The 20,215-nt window shown below is 35.1% G+C and overlaps 9 protein-coding genes and 3 pseudogenes across 12 annotated transcripts, besides 3 other annotated features; 8 read left to right on the plus strand and 4 right to left on the minus strand.

Annotated features, from left to right (window-relative positions):
* Positions 1 to 217: part of a mobile genetic element that runs on past the window's edge.
* Positions 218 to 1,475: 1,258 nt separating this feature from the next.
* Positions 1,476 to 1,512: a mobile genetic element.
* Positions 1,513 to 2,517: 1,005 nt separating this feature from the next.
* Positions 2,518 to 5,356, minus strand: TVAGG3_0665130 (uncharacterized protein; the record flags this gene model as incomplete). Its single annotated transcript, XM_001300827.1, has 1 exon — positions 2,601 to 5,171. One exon carries the CDS (start codon positions 5,169 to 5,171, stop codon positions 2,601 to 2,603), a length of 2,571 nt encoding a protein of 856 aa, XP_001300828.1.
* A 158-nt stretch (positions 5,357 to 5,514) lies between these two features.
* Positions 5,515 to 20,215: part of a mobile genetic element that runs on past the window's edge.
* Positions 6,896 to 7,306, plus strand: TVAGG3_0665150 (protein of unknown function, DUF4106 family; the record flags this gene model as incomplete). Its single annotated transcript, XM_051242140.1, has 1 exon — positions 6,896 to 7,306. A coding segment is annotated over one exon (411 nt), but the record flags the coding sequence as incomplete, so codon positions are not given.
* Positions 8,036 to 8,308, plus strand: TVAGG3_0665160 (protein of unknown function, DUF4106 family; the record flags this gene model as incomplete). The annotated part of the gene is made up of 1 exon (XM_051242141.1): positions 8,036 to 8,308. One exon carries the CDS (start codon positions 8,036 to 8,038, stop codon positions 8,306 to 8,308), a length of 273 nt encoding a protein of 90 aa, XP_051088728.1.
* TVAGG3_0665170 (uncharacterized protein) lies at positions 10,128 to 10,885 on the plus strand (the record flags this gene model as incomplete). Its single annotated transcript, XM_051242142.1, has 1 exon — positions 10,128 to 10,885. A coding segment is annotated over one exon (758 nt), but the record flags the coding sequence as incomplete, so codon positions are not given.
* On the plus strand, positions 11,080 to 11,733 carry TVAGG3_0665180 (protein of unknown function, DUF4106 family; the record flags this gene model as incomplete). The annotated part of the gene is made up of 1 exon (XM_051242143.1): positions 11,080 to 11,733. The coding sequence occupies one exon, from the start codon at positions 11,080 to 11,082 to the stop codon at positions 11,731 to 11,733; it is 654 nt and encodes a 217-aa protein (XP_051088730.1).
* On the plus strand, positions 14,168 to 14,958 carry TVAGG3_0665190 (annotated as a pseudogene). Its single transcript has one exon. A coding segment is annotated over exon 1 (791 nt).
* Positions 14,996 to 15,415, plus strand: TVAGG3_0665200 (protein of unknown function, DUF4108 family; the record flags this gene model as incomplete). The annotated part of the gene is made up of 1 exon (XM_051242144.1): positions 14,996 to 15,415. One exon carries the CDS (start codon positions 14,996 to 14,998, stop codon positions 15,413 to 15,415), a length of 420 nt encoding a protein of 139 aa, XP_051088731.1.
* Positions 15,925 to 16,796, plus strand: TVAGG3_0665210 (annotated as a pseudogene). Its single transcript has one exon. A coding segment is annotated over exon 1 (872 nt).
* On the minus strand, positions 17,172 to 17,420 carry TVAGG3_0665220 (organellar and viral DNA polymerase type B; the record flags this gene model as incomplete). The annotated part of the gene is made up of 1 exon (XM_051242145.1): positions 17,172 to 17,420. The coding sequence occupies one exon, from the start codon at positions 17,418 to 17,420 to the stop codon at positions 17,172 to 17,174; it is 249 nt and encodes an 82-aa protein (XP_051088732.1).
* Positions 17,520 to 18,082, minus strand: TVAGG3_0665230 (annotated as a pseudogene). The gene has a single exon. A coding segment is annotated over exon 1 (563 nt).
* On the plus strand, positions 18,896 to 19,096 carry TVAGG3_0665240 (uncharacterized protein; the record flags this gene model as incomplete). Its single annotated transcript, XM_051242146.1, has 1 exon — positions 18,896 to 19,096. The coding sequence occupies one exon, from the start codon at positions 18,896 to 18,898 to the stop codon at positions 19,094 to 19,096; it is 201 nt and encodes a 66-aa protein (XP_051088733.1).
* On the minus strand, positions 19,125 to 19,343 carry TVAGG3_0665250 (uncharacterized protein; the record flags this gene model as incomplete). The annotated part of the gene is made up of 1 exon (XM_051242147.1): positions 19,125 to 19,343. A coding segment is annotated over one exon (219 nt), but the record flags the coding sequence as incomplete, so codon positions are not given.

A 20,215-nucleotide genomic window follows, 5' to 3' on the forward strand; every position in this document is an offset into this window, starting at 1 on the left:
TTTTTTCATGTTCGAAGCTTGTAAGTTTGTTATCTTCAAATATTATATTAGTTTCATATATCAAATTATGATATCGGTCATATTCTTTTAAGTGATAAATAAATACAAAATTTACGGTTCCTTTAATTTTAAATTCAAAATTAATTTTACAACAGCTTTGTGGATCAATTAGTAAATCAATCAAATAATGTTCAAAATCAGATATTATTCTTTTTATTAATGGTAATATAGGAATTGTAGGAATAAAAAAATAAATTATTCATAAATGTAAGACATTAATTTTTGCCCCTGTTGTCGAAATGTCATGTTGTCACCATTTTCAAAAGAAGTTAAATAACCGAGTGACACATGGTGACATAGTGACACCTTCAGTTCTTCAAAAATAATTCATAACTGCCATCCTCCTGTGTTGTCAAAAAGAAGTTAATTAACCCGGTTACCCGGTTACCCCCTCATTTATTCAAAAACGTAAGACATGAATTTTATTATCCACTTTATCAGGTTTTACTTGTTGGGTCATTTATGTAAGAATAATAAAATAAATTATTTTAAAATTAATGTTAAAATAAATGATACAAAATCATTCAATATTGTATGAATTCTTACGTTTACAAAAAAGGTCACACAACCCGTCATATACTACTACTAACACTCAGTCCATTTGAATATGAAAAATAAAATTGATTTTGATTAAATGTTTTTATTTATCATGCAATTCTTCTTGCGACCAAAGATTTGAATAAAAGTTCAAAAAATAAGATAGCTTAAAAAATAATATACGGTAGTGTTTACTAATAGATGAATAGTATATAAATTCTATTAAAATGGATTTGATCCAAAAAAATATAAAACCAAAAATAATTGTTATAATTTAAATGAAGAAGTAATTTAAAACGATTTTATTTATGATCAAATTTTATATATTTTTTTGGATCAAATCCATTTTAATAGAATTTATATACTATTCATCTATTAGTAAACACTACCGTATATTATTTTTTAAGCTATCTTATTTTTGAACTTTTATTCAAATCTTTGGTCGCAAGAAAATTGCATGATAAATAAAAACATTTAATCAAAATCAATTTTATTTTTCATATTCAAATGGACTGAGTGTTAACATTTAACATTTTTTGCTAATTGTCGTCAAAAATTAGGCGTAAAGCAAAAATTGATATTTCATATGGTTTTATGATAGATAAGCATTATATTCCCACTCATTATATTCGTAAATTTTGAGGTTTATCCTTCGCTTTTAAGATCATTGAATTTGATTTTTATATAAAATAGTTATAGATTAGAAAATAATATGAGTTTATGTGATATTATTTTTCAGAAGATTTCATTCTATATGCCTATGAAAAGTACTCTCAAAACTAACTTTTTCCTAATTATAATTAAATCTAGAATATTGTATTATGCTTAGTATTATTTCATTTTTCTCATTCAATTTAGAATTTACAAATGTCAAAAAATTGAGAGCTGTCACTTTTGATGAATTTCTGTTTATTACAATTTTAATGTTAAAAATATCCTACAATGAAATTATTACCTGGCAATCTTATTTAAATTTGATCCCATAGGCTTGAAACATAACCATTATTATTAAAACTTTGTATTATGAATAGATTATTAATTATTTTGTAAATTCCCCTAATGTTGATAAATCCGAAAAATGCAAAAAAAAGCTGATACTCTAAACAAAGCTACAACCACATAAAATGCATCGAATCTTCTCGAAACATTGAGAGAGGGTCAAAGTTGCTATTTGTCACTTTTCCACAAGAATATAATGGGGAAAAGGTTATCATATAGTTGATCTCATTCACTGAGGTGAGAGATGCATGTAGTGTAATGGTATAAACAGTGGGATTGCTGCTCTAAGTCCTAGGTTCGAGACAAATTGGCTTCATTTTTTTCTTTTTTATTGACGTAAACTATTCAATTTTTGTGTTATCCATTCAAATTTCAGAATTTTTTTTTGCAGATTTCACGCTACATTCGAAGTTACCTTTTGTAACAACCACCACCGCCTACGAAAGACGAAAGTGTGTCACGATTTCACCCGGAAATCCGACGGTTGTTTAAGAGTAAGCACTTTTGGCACCTACTCTAATGTTGATAAATCCGAAAAATGCAAAAAAAAGCTGATACTCTAAACAAAGCTACAACCACATAAAATGCATCGAATCTTCTCGAAACATTTGTGTTTTCTAGTTGTTTATTAAATATGCCATTAATGAATATGTTATTTGGATGTTCCTTTTAGGTTATTGATAACTAAATTTATATTTAAGATAGAAAAATTCATATTTTGCTTAAAAAGAACAAAATATTGATTTTCCATCTTAAATTTCTTTTCTCTCAGGGATTAAAAAGGTACATTCAAAGATAGTTTCCTATTCTTTATTAATTATAAAATTCCAAAAGAGATTTTCGAATAAAAATAATCAATTTTTTTCCAAATTAGTTAACTAAAAATAAATCAATTTATTTTGAAGAAACAACAAGAAGGACATAAACTTAATATACATATATATATTAACAAAACAACAAACAATTAAAAAAATATAACAAAATAGTATAAAAATCAGGATTACTTAGCGTCTTCTTCTTCCTGATGGTGCCGGGATCTGTGGAATTTGTTCTTCAATCTCTGGTTCTGTTATCTGCAGGATAGGTATCCTTTCTACAAGATTTGTAGGATCAAATCCTCCTTCTTTGAACAAAACGACAACAACAGAGACATTGTCAATAGATCCAAGTGCAAGAGCAGTGTTTTTCAGGAGAGTTGCCGCGTCTTCAGCATTCTTTGCCTCTCTGACAACCTCTCCGACGTCTTCATCTGTCATCACATCCCACAATCCATCGCATGCGACGACAAACCCGACGTCATCATCTGATATCTCGAAACTGGTAATATCAGGAATGACAAAGAGGCCTTCTCCGCACCAGAAATCTCCTAATGCTCTCGCAACAGCCAGTTTCCGCTTGATTCGGCCATCAACTGTGACGCCAAGGCCTTCCTTCTTCAGCCTCCTGTACTCGTCAACGGCCATAGGTTTAGCATCTACAGTTAATCTGACAGCAGAAGTTTTCGTGATGCGAGTAACGCGCGAGTCTCCAAGACCGGCCGCGTATACTCTGTTCTTTACGACCATTGCGATGGCGGCCGTGCAACCGCCTTCGCTTCCTTCGACAGATAGCATGGCCTGGATGTTTCCGAAGACGCCGGAGAACATGGTGCTGAAATCACTCGGGTCTGTAATCCCGCTGGCGAGGATTTTGGAGTATTCGGCCCGGATTATATGAGATGATCGATCAGCTGCTTCGAAACCTGCATGGCCATCGAAGAGGGCAACGAGAATATTGTCATTACCTTGGCTGTCAATGCAAACGGCATCTTCCATGGTTGGACGTGGCCCGAGGAAAGACGAATAGCCAACGGAGAGGAAATTGGTGAAATTAGCATGCATTATGTGCATCTTTGGTTCTGGTAGTTCTAATTTGTTGCCAAATTCTTCGAGAATTCGCAAGTTTTGTAGTTTGGAATAATCTGTACGATCTTCTTTGATTTGGTTTCCAAAATCTGAGTAATAATGAATTATTGGGAACGGATTGAGGTCTCTGACTACTAATTTATTGCAGGCAAGTGATAATGCAGTCATTGTAGAAAATGTTCCAGTAAAGTTGATTTCCGGAATGAGATTGTATGACAAATCGAGTGTGGATAAAAGAGGTGGGAATTTGAAGTCAGGGTCGATCTTTTCTATTGAGTTATGAGATAGAGATAATACTTTGAGCGAATGAAGTGATTCAATTTGCTTCGGAATGGTCACGAATCTATTATTTGACAAATCCAGTGTCTTCAGAAAGAAAAACGATGCAACCGGCGGAGGCAAAGCCGTCAAAAGATTATACGACAAAACAAGGCATCTTAATGAAGCGAAGCCAAAAATGCATCGAGGAAGTGCTTTAAACTCATTTCTGCTGGCGTATAGGTCTAAAAGCCTTCTGCAAGTGGCCAAAGTCTTCGGTAGATCTGTAAGTTTGTTAAAACTGAAATTGGCTGTAACAAGGAACGAGCATATGCTAAATGAGTCCGAAATTTCTGTAATTTTGTTGAAACTGACATCAAATTCGCGAAGTTGTGGAAATCTGAATTCTGGTATTGATGTGAGCTGATTATGGGTAACGAAAAATCTCTCAAGCGATTTCGATGACATCATTGTCTTCGGAAGCTCTTTAAGACGATTATTCGATAGTAATATCTGCGAGAAACAAAGAGGAGAAGGGAACTCATCCGGAATATACTCTATTTCGTTGTGGACAAGATTTATTACGGAAATAGATCCAGCGCTTTGTACAAACTGCGAAGATAATTTCGTAATATTATTAAAGGACAAATCTATGATCGCGAGCTGAGGCGGAAGGGCAACATCGATTTCTCCAGAAATGCCGGTATTGGAAAGCATTAAAACCCTCAGACCTTGAATAGCGAGGAGAGAAGGATAAATTTGCTTTAGAGGGCAGTAATTGAGGTATAGTGTTTGTATTTTGTTGGGGATCGTATCTTCAATGCTGGTTATCATGTTGTGAACAAAATTCAAAACTTTTAATGGGCGAACTGGATTCATTGTAAGAAATTGCGTGAAATTGTTTCCAAAGAATGTAAGCTCATCAAGACTTACAAAATACTCGATTGATTTGGGAACTGAAGTAAATGAATTTCCGTCAAGAGCTAATGAGTGCAATGAATCAGCCCACAATGGTCTATTAGACGGAAGACTTGTCAAACAGCAATGGGTGATTCTCAAAGTTTCAAGTTTCGGTAAGCGTAGTGACCAAATTGATTCGGTCGAGATACCTGGATTAAATGAGAGATCCAAATGAGTGATGGTGGTTGGTAATGATGGGGATAATGTTTTAAGTAGATTTAAACTCAAATCAACGTATTGTAAAATGATTAATCCAGAGAATTCGGATTCGTCAACTGTAGAAATTTCATTTTCGGAAAGGTCCAATATTTTGATATAATGATATGCATCTAGGCTTTTCGGTAAATGCTTCAGTTGACACTTGGACATTTTTGCACGTGATATTTGAGGAATTAAATCTGGTTTTCGAGGAATTTCATCAATCTGAGTCCCCATCAGCTCAATTGCACTCATTTTCGGTTTGTCAAAGTATCCTGGATCGATGGGCGGTAGTGTACGCCTCATCTTCGTGTGGGACTAATTCAATCAAACCGAACACTCCTGTTCAATTCCACCCTATAGCAAGAAAAAAAAACATTATCAATTATCAATTCTTACAGTCATGATTTTAAAGTTTTTAATAAAATCATATTTAAGTCTCGCCGTTTTAGATTTTGTTGTGGCGAATAAAAATGAGATGGTCATTCTGCAAATAGGCGGAGGCATAATCAGCATCCTCATTATCTTTCTAGATTAAAAGTGATTTGCTACAATCTGATTGACTCAAAACTACCATAACTACTAGCAAATAACAACGAAAAAAAAAAAAAAAAAAAAAAAAAAAGGTAGTGGGGCTTCCAGGGGCTGCGCCCCTTCTAGCCCTGAAGATGTTTAGTATAAATGAAGTTTTTATTCTGAGTCAAAGTTCGGGTCTTCTGCGTTATATGCAACGTAATTGAACCATATCTTGTATGGATGGTTCAAATCCGATGAAACAGAAATGGTTTCACCGGGGACTAATACCAAGTTTCCTTCCCAGTAGTCTTGACCATTGCTAAAGAATATGCAAACCAATTCTTCGAATACAATTTCTTGTCCACTTTTGCGTTGGAAAATGACTCTTACACGGTCACCTGGAATGACTCCATCTTTTTCGTTGTCTTCATTCTGCAACGAAATAGTACGAACGAGGAAATGGTTGACAATTTCAACTTGGAATTCGCAAGGAGTTGTGCGAAAAACCCAGCCAACATTTTCGGCTCCGTACTCGTCAGCTAGTTCATCCTCATCATAGCTGTACGAGTACGGAGTGAAGTTTATGGCTGCACGGGCAAATTGAATTTGAATTGGGCTGCGTAAGGTAGGAAGCAACTGGTTGAAGAGTCGTTCTTGAAGTACTCTTACAAGAGTGGGACAATAGCGGACAAGTTCGTCTGCATATTGAATTGAATTCGAACAAATTTGTTCGAATTGGACTGTCGCCGAAACTAGTTGACCAAGAGCTGTAGAATACTCTGAGGTCTGTTCTATACTTTCTTCTATAGAAGAAGCCATGTATTCATCAGCTTTTGACTGCAATTGTTGGCGCAATTGGAAGTTAGATTGCTCGGGGTCAAAGCGAGTCTTTGGAGTGTCATCTGGGACTGGGAGTGACCGTGGAGGATGACAATCCTCTTCCTGGATAGTTGAATCGGAATCGCTACTGTCTTGGTATGACATTGAGCTAAAATGAAGTGAAAAAAACCGACCACTTTATTTTTTCAAATAAGAGTTTGAGATGAACCGTTTTCGTCAACGGTAACCCCCTCTATTTTTTATTTTATTGAAAAGTCTCCGTTGGCAAACCGTTCCATCTCAAATATTGAATGAACTATAAACGTTTTTTGTTTTCTATATATACTTTTTGTCCAACGGTAAAACTTTTTACACAACGGTTTTTGAGAGTCGTCGCCGTTGACTTTTTTGTAGAGCACTCAAAATAGTATAACTTTGTCCGGACAAATAAGGGTCTATCGTCGCTACAGGAAAAGTTACAGGCGTTCCAAGGAAGTATACTTTGAGAAGCCTTTTCTCCCTTTTAAAACAAGATAGGACGGTTATTTTACAAAACTGACAACACTTTGACCGAGTAGTTTTTTGTGCTGAACAAAAAGTGTCATATAAACATCTGTCAAAAACCGTTTTTTACTTCACTTAAAATGCCACGTAAGCTACGTAAGAATATACGTAAGAGGAAGAGAGCATTGAAACATCCAATAGTAAAACTGACACCACAACAACAGTTGCAACAACAAATGATGAATGACCCCACTATGTTGCAACAAATGTCAAGCAACCCTATGCTTTTAAACCGAGTTATTGGTGCACAGAGTGGAGGTTTAAGAGCGGCACTTTTAGCGAAAATGGCAGGCTATGGTGGAGCTGCAGACGGAACAGCTTATAACCCTCAAAGTCAAATGAATTTGAGTTCACTCAAAAATCAAATAACAGATGTCAAAAAGTCAAACATAGACATACAGAAGCAAATAAGTGAAAACGAAAAGAAACTAGAATATGACAGACACACAAAGAAACTCAATGAGTTAAACGTAGAGAAAAAGAAGAAAGAAGAACAACTGAAAGAACTAAGTACAGAGGAATATGCGAAAAAAGTGTCAGAAAAAGCAGCAGAAGTAGCAAAAATGGAACAAGATTCATAAATTTGAAAAACCATACTACTCAATATAAAATACTGAAAGATGAAGAGATAAAACAAAAAGCCCTGAAGACATATATGGATAGCGATGAGTATAAAAAAGAAGTTGAAGCAAATGTAAAGGCAGAAAAACTTTTACAGTTGCAAAACCAAACCGTACAGTATGAAAACTTAGCACAAGAAAGTAAAAATAACGACGCAGCCATGCAAAAGGCAATGAAAAGCGCAGAATATATAAAAGCTAATAATGACTGGTTAGATGCCCAAGCCAACGCTAAAGCAGCCCAGCTTATAGGGTCAATAAGGACAAAAATACAAGCGGATGAAGATAGTTCAAATGAAGCTTTAACAAATGCTGACTTTAAGAACGCTTTCGAAGCTCTTCATAGTAAGGTGAAACAAGTGAACGACTTCTCATCTGGAAAGAAACTGAAGTCTGAAGGTTTCGACAAAGAGTTAAAAGAAGTAGCACAAAATATGACGAAAATAACAGATGCAGCAACGAGACAGGCAGTTCAAAGTGCCTATGACGCCGTTAGAGCAACTGTTGTGAAAAGTCAAGAAAAAGAGTTACAACAGACCAAAACAGACCTAGTAAATGCTTTCTTAAAAACGAAAAGTCAGGTAGGACATTACGCTGCAGATGGAACATATGTGCCAGCTGGTGGAACTTATATACCACCAAACCCTCCAAGAGAAGCACCTGCACCAGGACTACCTAGAACATTTACATCGTCACATGGACACAGACACAGGCATGCACAACAACCAGCACAACAACCACCTCCACAACCAGCACAACAACCAACACAACAACCAGCACAGCAACCAACAGTTCAAAACCCTGCACAACAACAACCACAAACAGAGCAAGGACATAAAAGAAGTAGAGAACAAGGAAACCAAGAATTCTTAAAAATGCTTAAAGAAGAGTGTGGTTTCCCAGATACTGTTGACTTTAGTGACAGATATAAAGAAGCTATTGGAAAGTTCAAGGATGGAAATACTGACCCGAACCTATTTAGCTTTATGGCTCAGCACCAAAACGGATATAATCTCAAACCTGGAAAATACAAGCTCGCTAAGGGATATGATTTAATAGCATATCATCCAAATGACATGGATGAATTTACTCCGAGATATTTGATGTCAGAGCTAAATGACAATTCAACTTTCGTCATGAAACGCGTAAAAAATAGAGACGGAACGAAAGAACAAAAGCTTATGAATGCGGATGACGTAGATAGGGAAATTGTTGAAAACGGTCTCGGAATATATGAAATGCCAGCAGATGAGGTACAAGAAACTCCACAGGAAGAAGTTCAGATACAACCAGACATGGAAGAAATAGTTCAGCAACAACAGCTAGAAGAGCCTGAAGGAAACGAACAAGTCCTTCCTTTGGAAACTAACTTCACAGAACTAGATGAAGATTTGGAACAGCCGAAAAATCTTGACCCTCAACAAGAGTATGCGGAGAATATGGAATATTTCCAAGAGTCTAAAAAAAATTCGGCTGACATAGTAGAAGAATATCGAAAAATGTTTGCCGACATACAAAAGACTCCAACATCAGATGAAAATATCCAGCATAGAATGGAAGAACTGAAAAAAAATGTACACAAATACAACAACCCTTTTTACTTACGAGCATTTAACGTTCAATCTTCGGATGAACTCGGTGAAAATAAAAGGTTAAATTTCAAGAAAACATATAGAAATGAAACATTGTTTAAAGTTCATTCAGAACCTAACCAAGATGGAAACAAACCTACTTTTGTTTCTGCAGACGATGGAACTACAATGAGATGGGGTCATAAAGCTAATCCGGATAGGTGGTTCATAAACTTACAACCACAATTCCAAGAAGTTGTAGACGCAATGGAAGTCAATGGTGAACCAGATATAGCTGGTATTTTCAGCGCGGCTTTAATGCCATTGAAAGATATGAAACATGCAGATATTTTGGACCAGTATGAAATGAACATGGCTGATGGAAATATAACACCTGACGTTCTAGAACATTTATCTCAAAGAACTACACAGAACCATAAAGATGGTATATTTGGTGAAGAGTTTAGAAAGAAAGTTAGGGATAGAGAAGGAAGAGAACCTATTGTACATGACCTTGCAAACGAAAGTTTACAAAATGTCATAAAAACTTACTTTGCAGACAATGAACCGAGAAGGGATGAATATTTAAGTAAACTCAAATGGACAGTACCAAATGAAATGTTAGTATTGAAAAACATGTTCCTTGACAAAATAAAACCAACTACAGAAATAAACGACGCAAGACTGAAAGATTGGGTAAAAGCTTTCCCATTCACAAAAGATATAGTTGGTAACATGGAAAGAAAACCAGAATGGCTACAAAAACATATATTTGGAAACGAGCATATTCCATATGGACAAGCTATATTTGAAGAGCTTGAACCGGAAACTCAGGAAAGAGTCATGCAAACAATACGCGAAGACTCAAATACAGACTATGACAAAATCTTTCTAGGATATAGGTTACCTGAGATGGGCGACCAGAGCCAAAAGGCAAAAAGGACATGGGAAATTTGCAACATACTAGATGAACATAATGCAAAGATGCAACAACTTCAAGCAGAGGGCAATGAAGGAAAAAGAAGAGTTAAAAACTCAGTCAGGAAGAAAGTAAAGCTTGGTCCACGTGGGTTCTATTATGACATATAAATCCAACTATTCTATATTTTTACTCATATGAAATGTACGCCGCTCAGAATATAACGCCAACAGTTTTGGATGCTATGAATGGAAATGTTTCCGAATGGTATAACGAATGCGACAATGCCATTAGAAGGTCAGAAATAGTTCCTGGAACTTACGAATATACAACTGCTGTTTCTTATGGAAACGTAGGTGAGTTTGGAGAAGGTTCTTCAACAACAGTAGATATTGCTTGCGACAGGTTTCATATAATTTCTATTGACAACTCTTTCTTATACGTGGAACAAGACATTGAAATAAAACCTTCTGCCAAGTTGTCTGACAAGAAAGGTTGCAATGGAATTTTCTATGTCGGATACCAATATGCTCCAGAAGTTTTCATGGGATATAAGATATATTCTAACTCTGACTTAGTTCAAACAGTAACATGGGCAAACTATGAATGGTTCGCTTTGAGAAACTCAGTACAACCACAAGCTAGAGAACAAACAGACCAGTATGCAACTATTGAGAAAATAAGAAGACTTGACCCTAACGTTCCAGGAGTTTATGTTGACCTTTCTGGACAAACTGCAGCAGCAGTAACCAAAGTAAAATTGAAACTTAGAGTTCCTTTGTCATCTTTCCTCATCTTCAGGTTTTTAAGATACTTGCCAAACTGGGCAGGAAAAATTTCTATCGAACTTACTCCAAGCAAAAATAACTTAGTCATTGCACCAACACAAGACCCATTCACTCTTACTGTAGCTGGAACTGGTGGAGCCAAGTTCTGTGACTTTTGCAAAGACAAAGTTGACTTAGACTTTGGTTTCTCAAACTTCAACACTGAAGTAAACTACTACTTCAATGCTGCTGGAACTGCTTGGGACCCAGTTAAGTTCACATGCGAAAAAATTTGAATGCAAGAGAATAGAAAGCAGACTTGCAGTCTATATGTTGGACCCAGATATTTCAAATGCTTTAGCTGCCAAATATATTGCAGTTCCACTTATGTTCCCTATACACCAAATATCTGTCAAAGACTTTGCAGGTGAAGTTGGAAACCAAAGTGCTGACCCAGGTGCAAGAACAGATATTGCTTTAACAACTGCAATGAAACATGCAGATACTATGTTTGTACTGTTCAGACGAACTATAAATGACTATTCTTGTTTCTACAACCCTGGTATTAAATATCATATAAACATAGATGGCAAATATTATCCAAGAGAAGAATATTCTACAGTTGAGGATATGAGGTCATACAACTTGACATTAGATGCTATGAACTTTAACAACAACTTCACAACAACCATTAACCCTGAAATGCAAAGTTCTATTATGCCATATGTGAAAGTATGGACTCATACAGGAGGTCAAAAAACTCAATATACAAATGGAGACCGTTCAAACTTTTGGCTTGGCATTCCATTTGCTGACTCAGAAGACTTTATGGGTGGTATTTCAACTGTTGGTACAGTTCAAATACAATATACTGGTGACAGAGACGGTCCAGATGAACTGAGAGCAAAGAAGTTTACAAAACCAATAGCACTTTTCACGGAAGATGCTCTTTTGAAGATTCGTTCGATGAAACCTGCTGGGGCTCCTCAGATTGGCATAACGACAGCTTCCATCGAGCAGATTTTGGCAGCAGGTCAGTAAGTTGTTCTTGAACTGACTTCTCTCCGTCAAATATTGACAGTACGCCAGTTTTGACATAATATTGTATTATAAACTTACCTTTAGAAATATCGGTCAGTTTTGTTGTTATATTTTTGTCTGCTTCAAGAACTTTCACCATCTCGGTTATACCAACTTTCTTTGCTTTATGAAAATATTTTGGTTCAGCAAAGACTGCTATATTCTATAAACATTTCCATTGTTTGTGTAAAGAACTATTCTATCAATGAACTGTATTGTTTGTGTGTGTAAACTTTGTTTTGCTTCAATTCGAAGAGATACTCAAATACGTCCATCTTTTTATTCTAAGTAAAATGTCATTTCCGAAAAATAGAAGCGTAAGTGTTTCAAAAGGTTTAATGGCGGTGGCAGATGTGAAGTTAAATTCACCAACTCAAACAAACAGTCAAAGTGTTGTTGTCAATGTCAAAGAAAGAGATGTTGAAGTGGGGAAACCATACGAAGACCAAGATGGTATAACAATAGTTCCTGTAAAAGAACAACCAACATACCCTGAAGTTAGCAGAGACTTAAGTTCTGTTGCAGATATTCGAAATGACTACCAAAACTTAAAGACAAACTTAAAACTCAGGAGAAGATTTGTCAAGCTTTGGGTATAATGTTAAACTTGGTTGAGCACAACCCTGTAAAAGTGAACTCATATGTCATCGCACCTCATGAAATTTTGAAAGAACTATTGAAACTTTTGACAGAGGCAGACGATATAAACATCAAGAAATAGAACCCGACATTGCTTGCTGTGGTGTTTCATATAATGTCATTGACAAGATATACGTTATGAAAGGAGGCGAAACGTTGAACTTAAAAATAGTTTCCCAGACGTCATAAAAATATTTGACGACCACAACATTTCATTAAAATTTATTTGCTAAGTAAATGGCAAAACTTCTTGAAAGATGTTTGAAGAAAAACAATATAGACTTTATTTCATGTAAAGGACTTTACACACTTTTGAACGATATGAAAGACCCTGTTTTGTTTGTTCGTGTAGACAAAGGAAAGTTCTATGTCTTTACACAAAATATTTGAACTTCTAGACAGAGAACTTCAAGAAACGCCATGTGAAAGTTTAGATGAAGTTCTTCTCCACTTTCAGAAAAACTTAAATTATGTAAATGGCAGAAGACATAGTGTTTATACTATTACGACTAAAAACCCTGAGTCATATAATTCTATAACAACAAACTTACAAAGTCCTCAAGGACGATATTTGTAAACTAACCTTAAACACAATGACGACTAAAGCCTTTTTGCTTCTTTTGACACCAGAAGACTTTGTTGTTGTGAATGGTAAAAAATACTTCTTTGAAGATACTTACTCAGAATACCACCAAACAGGTTTTGTTGACTTATTTAATACTTTAAGGAACGAGTGTAACATGTGCTGCAACTAGAGCAGGTTTCATTATGTTTGGATGTCCGACTGAGTTTACTAATAAACAATATGAGCTATAATACAAAACTTATTTCTGGTTTTTACTACCAACAGTTTCCTATAACAGGAAAAAGGTGTCATACAAGGAATGTCTGTTCCATTGACTTTAAGTACACCTATTTTATATATTGTTTTCAAACTTAGGTTCAAAGTGCTATTCGATGTTGACAGAACTACTATGACCAAAAGATACTCATGCGTATATAAACAACACTTTCTCTGCTGGTTTGCCTATTGTTCATTCGAATGCAGAGTTTTCAGCTTTAGTGAACTCAAACACTTTAGCAACATAAACTTAACCTTAGTTGACGCAAACTTTGTTCCTGTAAAACTTTTATGTCCTATGTATTTGTCAATGACGGCAGAAAGTTTCGAATTGGAAGATGCAACTGGTGAAAGTATTGTACTACAAGAACAACTTCAACAACAAATAGCTCAAGAACAACAAATGCAACAAATGGAACAAATGCAACAACAAAGTCAAGAATAAAAAAATATTTTTTTTTATTTTTATAAAAATGTACAGAATAGACGTTTCAGATTTTTATGACTTCCAAGCGTTCAGAAATATGTGTCCATTTCGAGACTATAACAAAGCAGTCGAGAATTTGAAACGTTTAGTCATTTATGTCGACTCTGCCCCAGAATGTTATGTTATGAAAGAATGGGATGTTGTCTTTAACAAACCAAGAGCAACCATAGTTCAGAACAAGAATGTAAACAGAAACTTAAGAAAATAAAAGTTGTACAAGTTGGTATGAAGATGTTAGATGCTTGGGATATCTTATTGTCAAAGTTAGAAGATTTTTCAGTTCGTGGTATAAAGTTTATACACCTTCTCCAAACTTCTATTCTATCTTCACTGGATATAAATACGAACAAGTAGAATGGAAGAAAATGTTATAGAAGCTTGGTTAGACCATGTCAAAGAAATTATATGCAATGGAAACGAAAGAGTCTATGAGTATATCTTATGTTGGTTTGCAAACATCTTACAACATCCAAGTGCTAAAAATGAAACTGCTCTCATTGTAATTGGAAAACAAGGAACAGGTAAGAACACTTTCTTTACAGATATTTTGTGCAAACTGTTAGAGGGCTATTCGAACCCGAATATGACAAACTTAGAAAACATCTGCGGTAAATTTAACTCCTCAATAGAGAATATGAAACTTATAGTATGTAACGAACTTCAAAGTATAGATACAACAAAGGTTTTAAACTCAGATGCTTTGAAGAGTCTTATAACAGACAAAGTTGGAGTTGTTGAAAGAAAATATAAAGACCAAAGAGTTTGTGAAAATGTTGCAAATTTCATTATGGTTTCAAACAACGCCGTTCCGATGAAGTTAGAAAGTTCTGACAGAAGATATGTAGTTGTCAGAACGTCAGATTCTCATATGCAAGATACAGAATATTTTGACGCTTTGGCAGAAACTTTGACATCTGACTTTTACAACCACTTGTTCTCATATTTTATGACATTAGATATTTCTAAGTTCAATCCAAGACAAATTCCACATACCGAAGAGAGACAAACATTGTTAGAAGCAAACAAGAGTGTTTATGAACTGTTTATAGATGAAACTGACTTTGAGTGTTTAGATGAAAGGTCATTGTACGATTCGTATAAACAGTATTGTCAAGAGTATGGTTATATGACAGCGTCTAAACGAACATTCTTGGCAAATGTCAAAAGTCTTTTAGATGTTCAGAATGGTGTATATACAAAGAAAAATTTTTCTGAGTAAATTTTAAAAAAAAATATTTTTTTATCCGATAGAAAAGATGATGAAATTCATCTCAGTCAACAAGTACATGTCAGGACTTAAAGAAGAACTAGACCCATTCACATATTTGAATGTTTACTTCTACCATTTTGAAAAGTCTTCATTCAGCAAAGTTTGGAACATCGAACCAGTTAAGTTTGCTATTGTGACTAAAAATGGTGCGAAATTTGAAGACTTAGACATAGAAGGTTTGTTAACAGTCAAGGAAAATTTTGACAGAAGGTTTTCAAACCTTAAAGAAGGCAAAGCATACAAACTTGTTATACCTTATGAACCAAAGAAAGCAGACGACTATGAATATTATGAGTCTAAGATAGTTGAAGTTCAAGGTAAATTGGGTAAAAAGATTTTAGAGTCTAAGCCAGTGTTTGCTCCTAAAGAGGAAGAGAACATTGACATTGACCCAGAAATGTTCTAAAAATAAAATTTTATTTTTACATGTCAAATTTCTTTTTCTCTGGAACTGGTTCAGGTTCTTTTTCTCTTCTTCTACTTTCTTTTTTTCTTTCTTTCTCTCTTCTTCTTCTTCTTCTCTGGTGGAGTTATGTCAAATGGCGCAACCATATTTATGTAAAAGTTCTTTGTCCTTTAATAGCTCTTCTATTCTGTTTTCTATTTCATCTTCAAGAACAGCGCATGTGTCTTCTTTGCATTCTAAGAACTTTTGTTGGACTTCATCTTTCCAATCGGTGTCATCTCTGTCAACAAGTCTGTCATTGACAAATTTTAAGACTGCTCTTTGTAATGTTTTATGGTTCTTGTCATATTCCCAGAAACAGAACTTTAGAACAAATTCACCTTTCTTGTTTACACTATGTAAGATTTTATGGTCGACAGATGTTTTGCTGTCAAAAAGCTTGTCTCGAATATAGATAGCGAAATCGCTAGACATTTTCTAAAAGATAAAAATTTTAATTTTTCTAAAATATGTTAGAAAAAAAGTTTGCTGACATTGACAAGAAATTTGAGAATGTTTTAAACAAGAACAAGAGGAAGTTAGAAAATGCTCAGATAAAACCTATACATGACAAGTTCTTATTTGCTCAGAATGGTATAACAGGTCTAATTGCACCACCTGGGTCGGGTAAGACTTTCACTTATCTTAAAATGGCTGCACAACAACAAGAACTAGATGAGAAGAACCCATTTATGAGTTAGTGATTTGTAGTACTTCTGGTCAATTTGACCAAACCGTCAATTCGTTCAAAGATATTATAAAGAAGTCTAAGTTAGTATGTATAAAAGACTCTGAGTTGTTAGATTGGATAAAGAAGTACCAAAGAAGAGTTTTGAAGTATAATGCTATAAATGAGTATATAAATTCTAAGTTTAAAGACCCAAATGAGGAAATGCAGAGAATATTAGAGAAGAAACACTTCAGAAACAAACAGAAAGAGATAGAATACATTTCGAAGAAATTGCAATCTTACGATTGGAAGACTTACCCTCATAGGTGTCTTCTTATTTTAGATGATTTCGCCTCTCATCCTTTGTTAAAGAATAGAGAACAAGATATGTGTCGAATTCTTAAGAAGCTCAGACACTTTAACATCTCAGTTGTCATTTGTGTACAGACAGCAAAGAGTTTAAGTAAGGATGTTAAAAGAATACTTACTGACATTATACTTTTCCCTGGATTGTCCGAAGACGATTTCATGGAACTTATGAAAGAGTCCATGGCAGGTAAGTTTGACAGACATGAACTTTGGGAGAAGTACAAAGTCATACAAGACCCTCATACTTCTTTCAGAATTCATATCTACGCGAACAAAGTTCAAATTGTAAAAAGTCAAGCTTGAAAAATAAAGAGTTCATTTACTCTGCTTGTTTGAAGTTGTCAAAATACTCTGTTATTTTTCACGATTTTCATAGAGTTTTAGGCTAGACCGATAAAATCCGGTCTAGAGAAATTTCACGATTTTCATACGGAATCTCTTCTCTCGGTTCTCCGAGGGAAGCAAGCATATGAGGAAATTCATGAAATTTCATACGGAATTCAATAAAAATAATGTTTATGTTAGAATGTTAGATCTAACATGTTTTCTAACATGTTTTCTAACATGGTCTAAAACATACAAAACTCATGAAATTTCATACGGAATTCAGCAAAAATAATGTTTATGTTAGAATGTTAGATCTAACATGTTTTCTAACATGTTTTCTAACATAACTATTTACAAGCGTTTTACATGGTATATGTTGCGATGGTTCATGACTCTAAACAATTTCGTAGCTTCTATTTCTTCTGTCAGTATGTCAAAAGTTTTAACGATACCGAAAGTTTCTTTATACTTCTTCTTGACGTCAGATAGAAGGAAATCGTCAGCAGTTGGATAGTTTTTGTTCAGAAATTCTAACATGTTCATTTTATCTTCTGCTGGTTTTTCTGCTTCTTTCTTTAAATCTGCATAGTCGTTTCGCATACGTTCTATCTCTTTGACGGAGTAGTTATATTTCCTCATTGCTGCTTTACATTTTGAACATTGCGGGTTTCATTTTTGCGTTATATTCTGAAACCTTACCTGCTAAAAACAACTAAGGCGTCAATGGTTTTCTTCATCTCGAACATAGCGGGTCTTATTTGTTCGTTCCATACCTTACCCCTACTATCTTTATCTCTTATTTCCCAAACACATTTTGCAACTAATGAAACAAAGTTGTCGTAGGTCTTAAATTCTTCGGATTTGTAAAGGTCAGAGATGTTCTTATATACCATGTCGCAATCTTTGTCCATAACCTTATGGTTGCAATGAAAACCAAGGAATTCATAATTTACCTTTCGTATGAACTTCTTTATTTCTACTGAGTCAGTTGCTTTGACTTCTATTTCGTCAAATTCGGGAATGGTTAGTTTTTGTTGTTGGATTTCAGGCAATTTGGGGTAAATGGTCAATAATGTCCTGCATTTCATAAAGATACTGTTCATTTGTTTCATCTTTCGCACTACAGTCTAAATTACTTGTTAAAAGTTCTTGCTTTATCTTCTGGATTTTTGTTTCGAAAGTATATGAAGAAGGAATGAAGTTTTTCATCTCTACTAACATAGATGTTGGATTCATAACTAGCGAGTTTGGTGCTGTAGTTGTTTGAATTGTTGTTGTGCCGATTGTTGAAATCATGTCTTTTATACAAAATAAAAAAAATAAATAAAATAAAAAATAAAACTAATTTATTTTTTATTTCGGGAAAATTCATGAAAATTCAAGAGTTTTAGACCATGTTAGAAAACGTGTTAGAAAACATGTTAGATCTAACATTCTAACATAAATTATATTTTTGGTGTAAATTTCATGGAAAATTCAAGAGTTTTAGACCATGTTAGAAAACGTGTTAGAAAACATGTTAGATCTAACATTCTAACATAAACATTTTTTTGCTGAATTCAGCAACAAAATTCAAATTGTAAAAAGTCAAGCTTGAAAAATGTAAGTGTTTAGTCTTAGTAAGATGGTAGCTTCTTAAAGCAAATACCATTGCTGAGTTTTATGTACGTGAAGAGAAGTACAATGAATTCAATTACGAGTACAATTGCAATGACAACTAAGGCAACTATTTTTGTCTTTTGCCAGCAAGGGTACTTCTTCTCTTCCAATGGTTCGGCAGAACTATACTCACTCATGAGAAATGCCAAAACGGTTTAATAGAAAAAGTGTTATTTTTCATGTCCGAAGACTCGAAGGTGCAACACTTCCAAAATACCGACGAACTCAGAAGAGCAGCATGGCAGTATGTTCTTGACAACTTCTTTGAGTTCTCCAGGCACACCTTGGAAAATGCTGAAGAACTCCGACACAGAGAATTTGGAGAAAATTGCACTCCAATACTACATTGACAAACAAAGGGTAAACAAAGGGTAAAATAAGACTAAAAACTTAAGGTTTAAAAAAGTGACATTTTTATGAGCTCCGAGTCACCGAGAAAACTTGGTCAGATGTTAGCAGCTTACTTCCCTGAGGAGGATGGAAGCGTTACATACGTAAGGTTCAAAAACAACGAACCTGGAATTGCGTACCAAATTCGCAATTACATGACCATGGAAGAGTACGAAAGGTTCCTACAAGAGAAACCAGCTCTAAACAACTCAGAAAAGAAAGAATAAAAAGTTTAACTCGTAATTGTTTATTTTTTTACTTGTATGGGCAAGCTGCAAGAATGAAGTCGACTATCTCGGTCTTTGTCTTGACCAGTTGGACTGCTCTTGCGAGTACGTCTGTTTTACGGTCTCCAGCTGGTGTCTGACCTTCGTAATTGCGCATGTTCTTGAGAGCTCCAACTGTAAATGGTTGTAGGATGAAGAGTCTCTCAGACTGCTTGAGGTAGTCGTCACGGTCACGAACCGAATCTGTTGGTACGAGTCGAATTGGTCGACCTTAGGGAAGAGATGAAAAGCCTGTCGTCTTCCATTAGGGGCTGTGGCATACTCTTTGCGTAAACGGTTCAGACCTTCTTCGAACTCTTGGTCTCTTCTTGGATTGAGATTGGAATTGGAATTGGGGTGGAGGTTTGACATGAACATCCAAGGGTTAGGGGCAGTAAGGCATAGGCTGAGGAGAGTAGTTCGGGAAGCCTTGAGAGGTATTTGGTAGTAATTTGGAAATTGAGGTAGTAATTCGGAGTACATGTTGGAACTGAGGTACTTGTTGGAACTGAGGTTGCTGAGGTGCAGGGCTGGTGCTTTAGGTTCCTCTGGTTGGGATATGGGCTCGGTTGGTGGTACGTCGACATGTCTTGAAACAATAAAAGACTTGTCTTGAAACAATAAAGACTTGTCTTGAAACAATAAAAGACTTGTCTTGAAAAAGTAAAAGACTTGTCTTGAAAAAGTAAAAGACTTGTCTTGAAAAAGTAAAAGACTTGTCTTGAAAAAGTAAAAGACTTGTCTTGAAAAAGTACGGGTATCGTCTGAAATCAAGACCACTGTTCTCAAATTTGAGAACTTTACACCAAAAAATTTCTTGAAAATAACGCGGTCTTGTCTTGAAAAAGTAAAAGACTTGTCTTGAAAAAGTAAAAGACTTGTCTTGAAAAAGTAAAAGACTCGTCTTGAAAAAGTAAAAGACTCGTCTTGAAAAAGTAAAAAGACTCGTCTTGAAAAAAGTAAAAGACTCGTCTTGAAACAATGACCGACATAGACCCAGCAGATGAGGCAATCTACCTTATAGAGATAAATGAGCTAGTTAGGAACTACCTGAGCCATCTGAAGTCAAACAAGACCATT

This window comes from Trichomonas vaginalis, chromosome III (assembly GCF_026262505.1).
Source record: "Trichomonas vaginalis G3 chromosome III, whole genome shotgun sequence".
In the NCBI taxonomy this organism is placed as follows: domain Eukaryota; phylum Parabasalia; order Trichomonadida; family Trichomonadidae; genus Trichomonas; species Trichomonas vaginalis.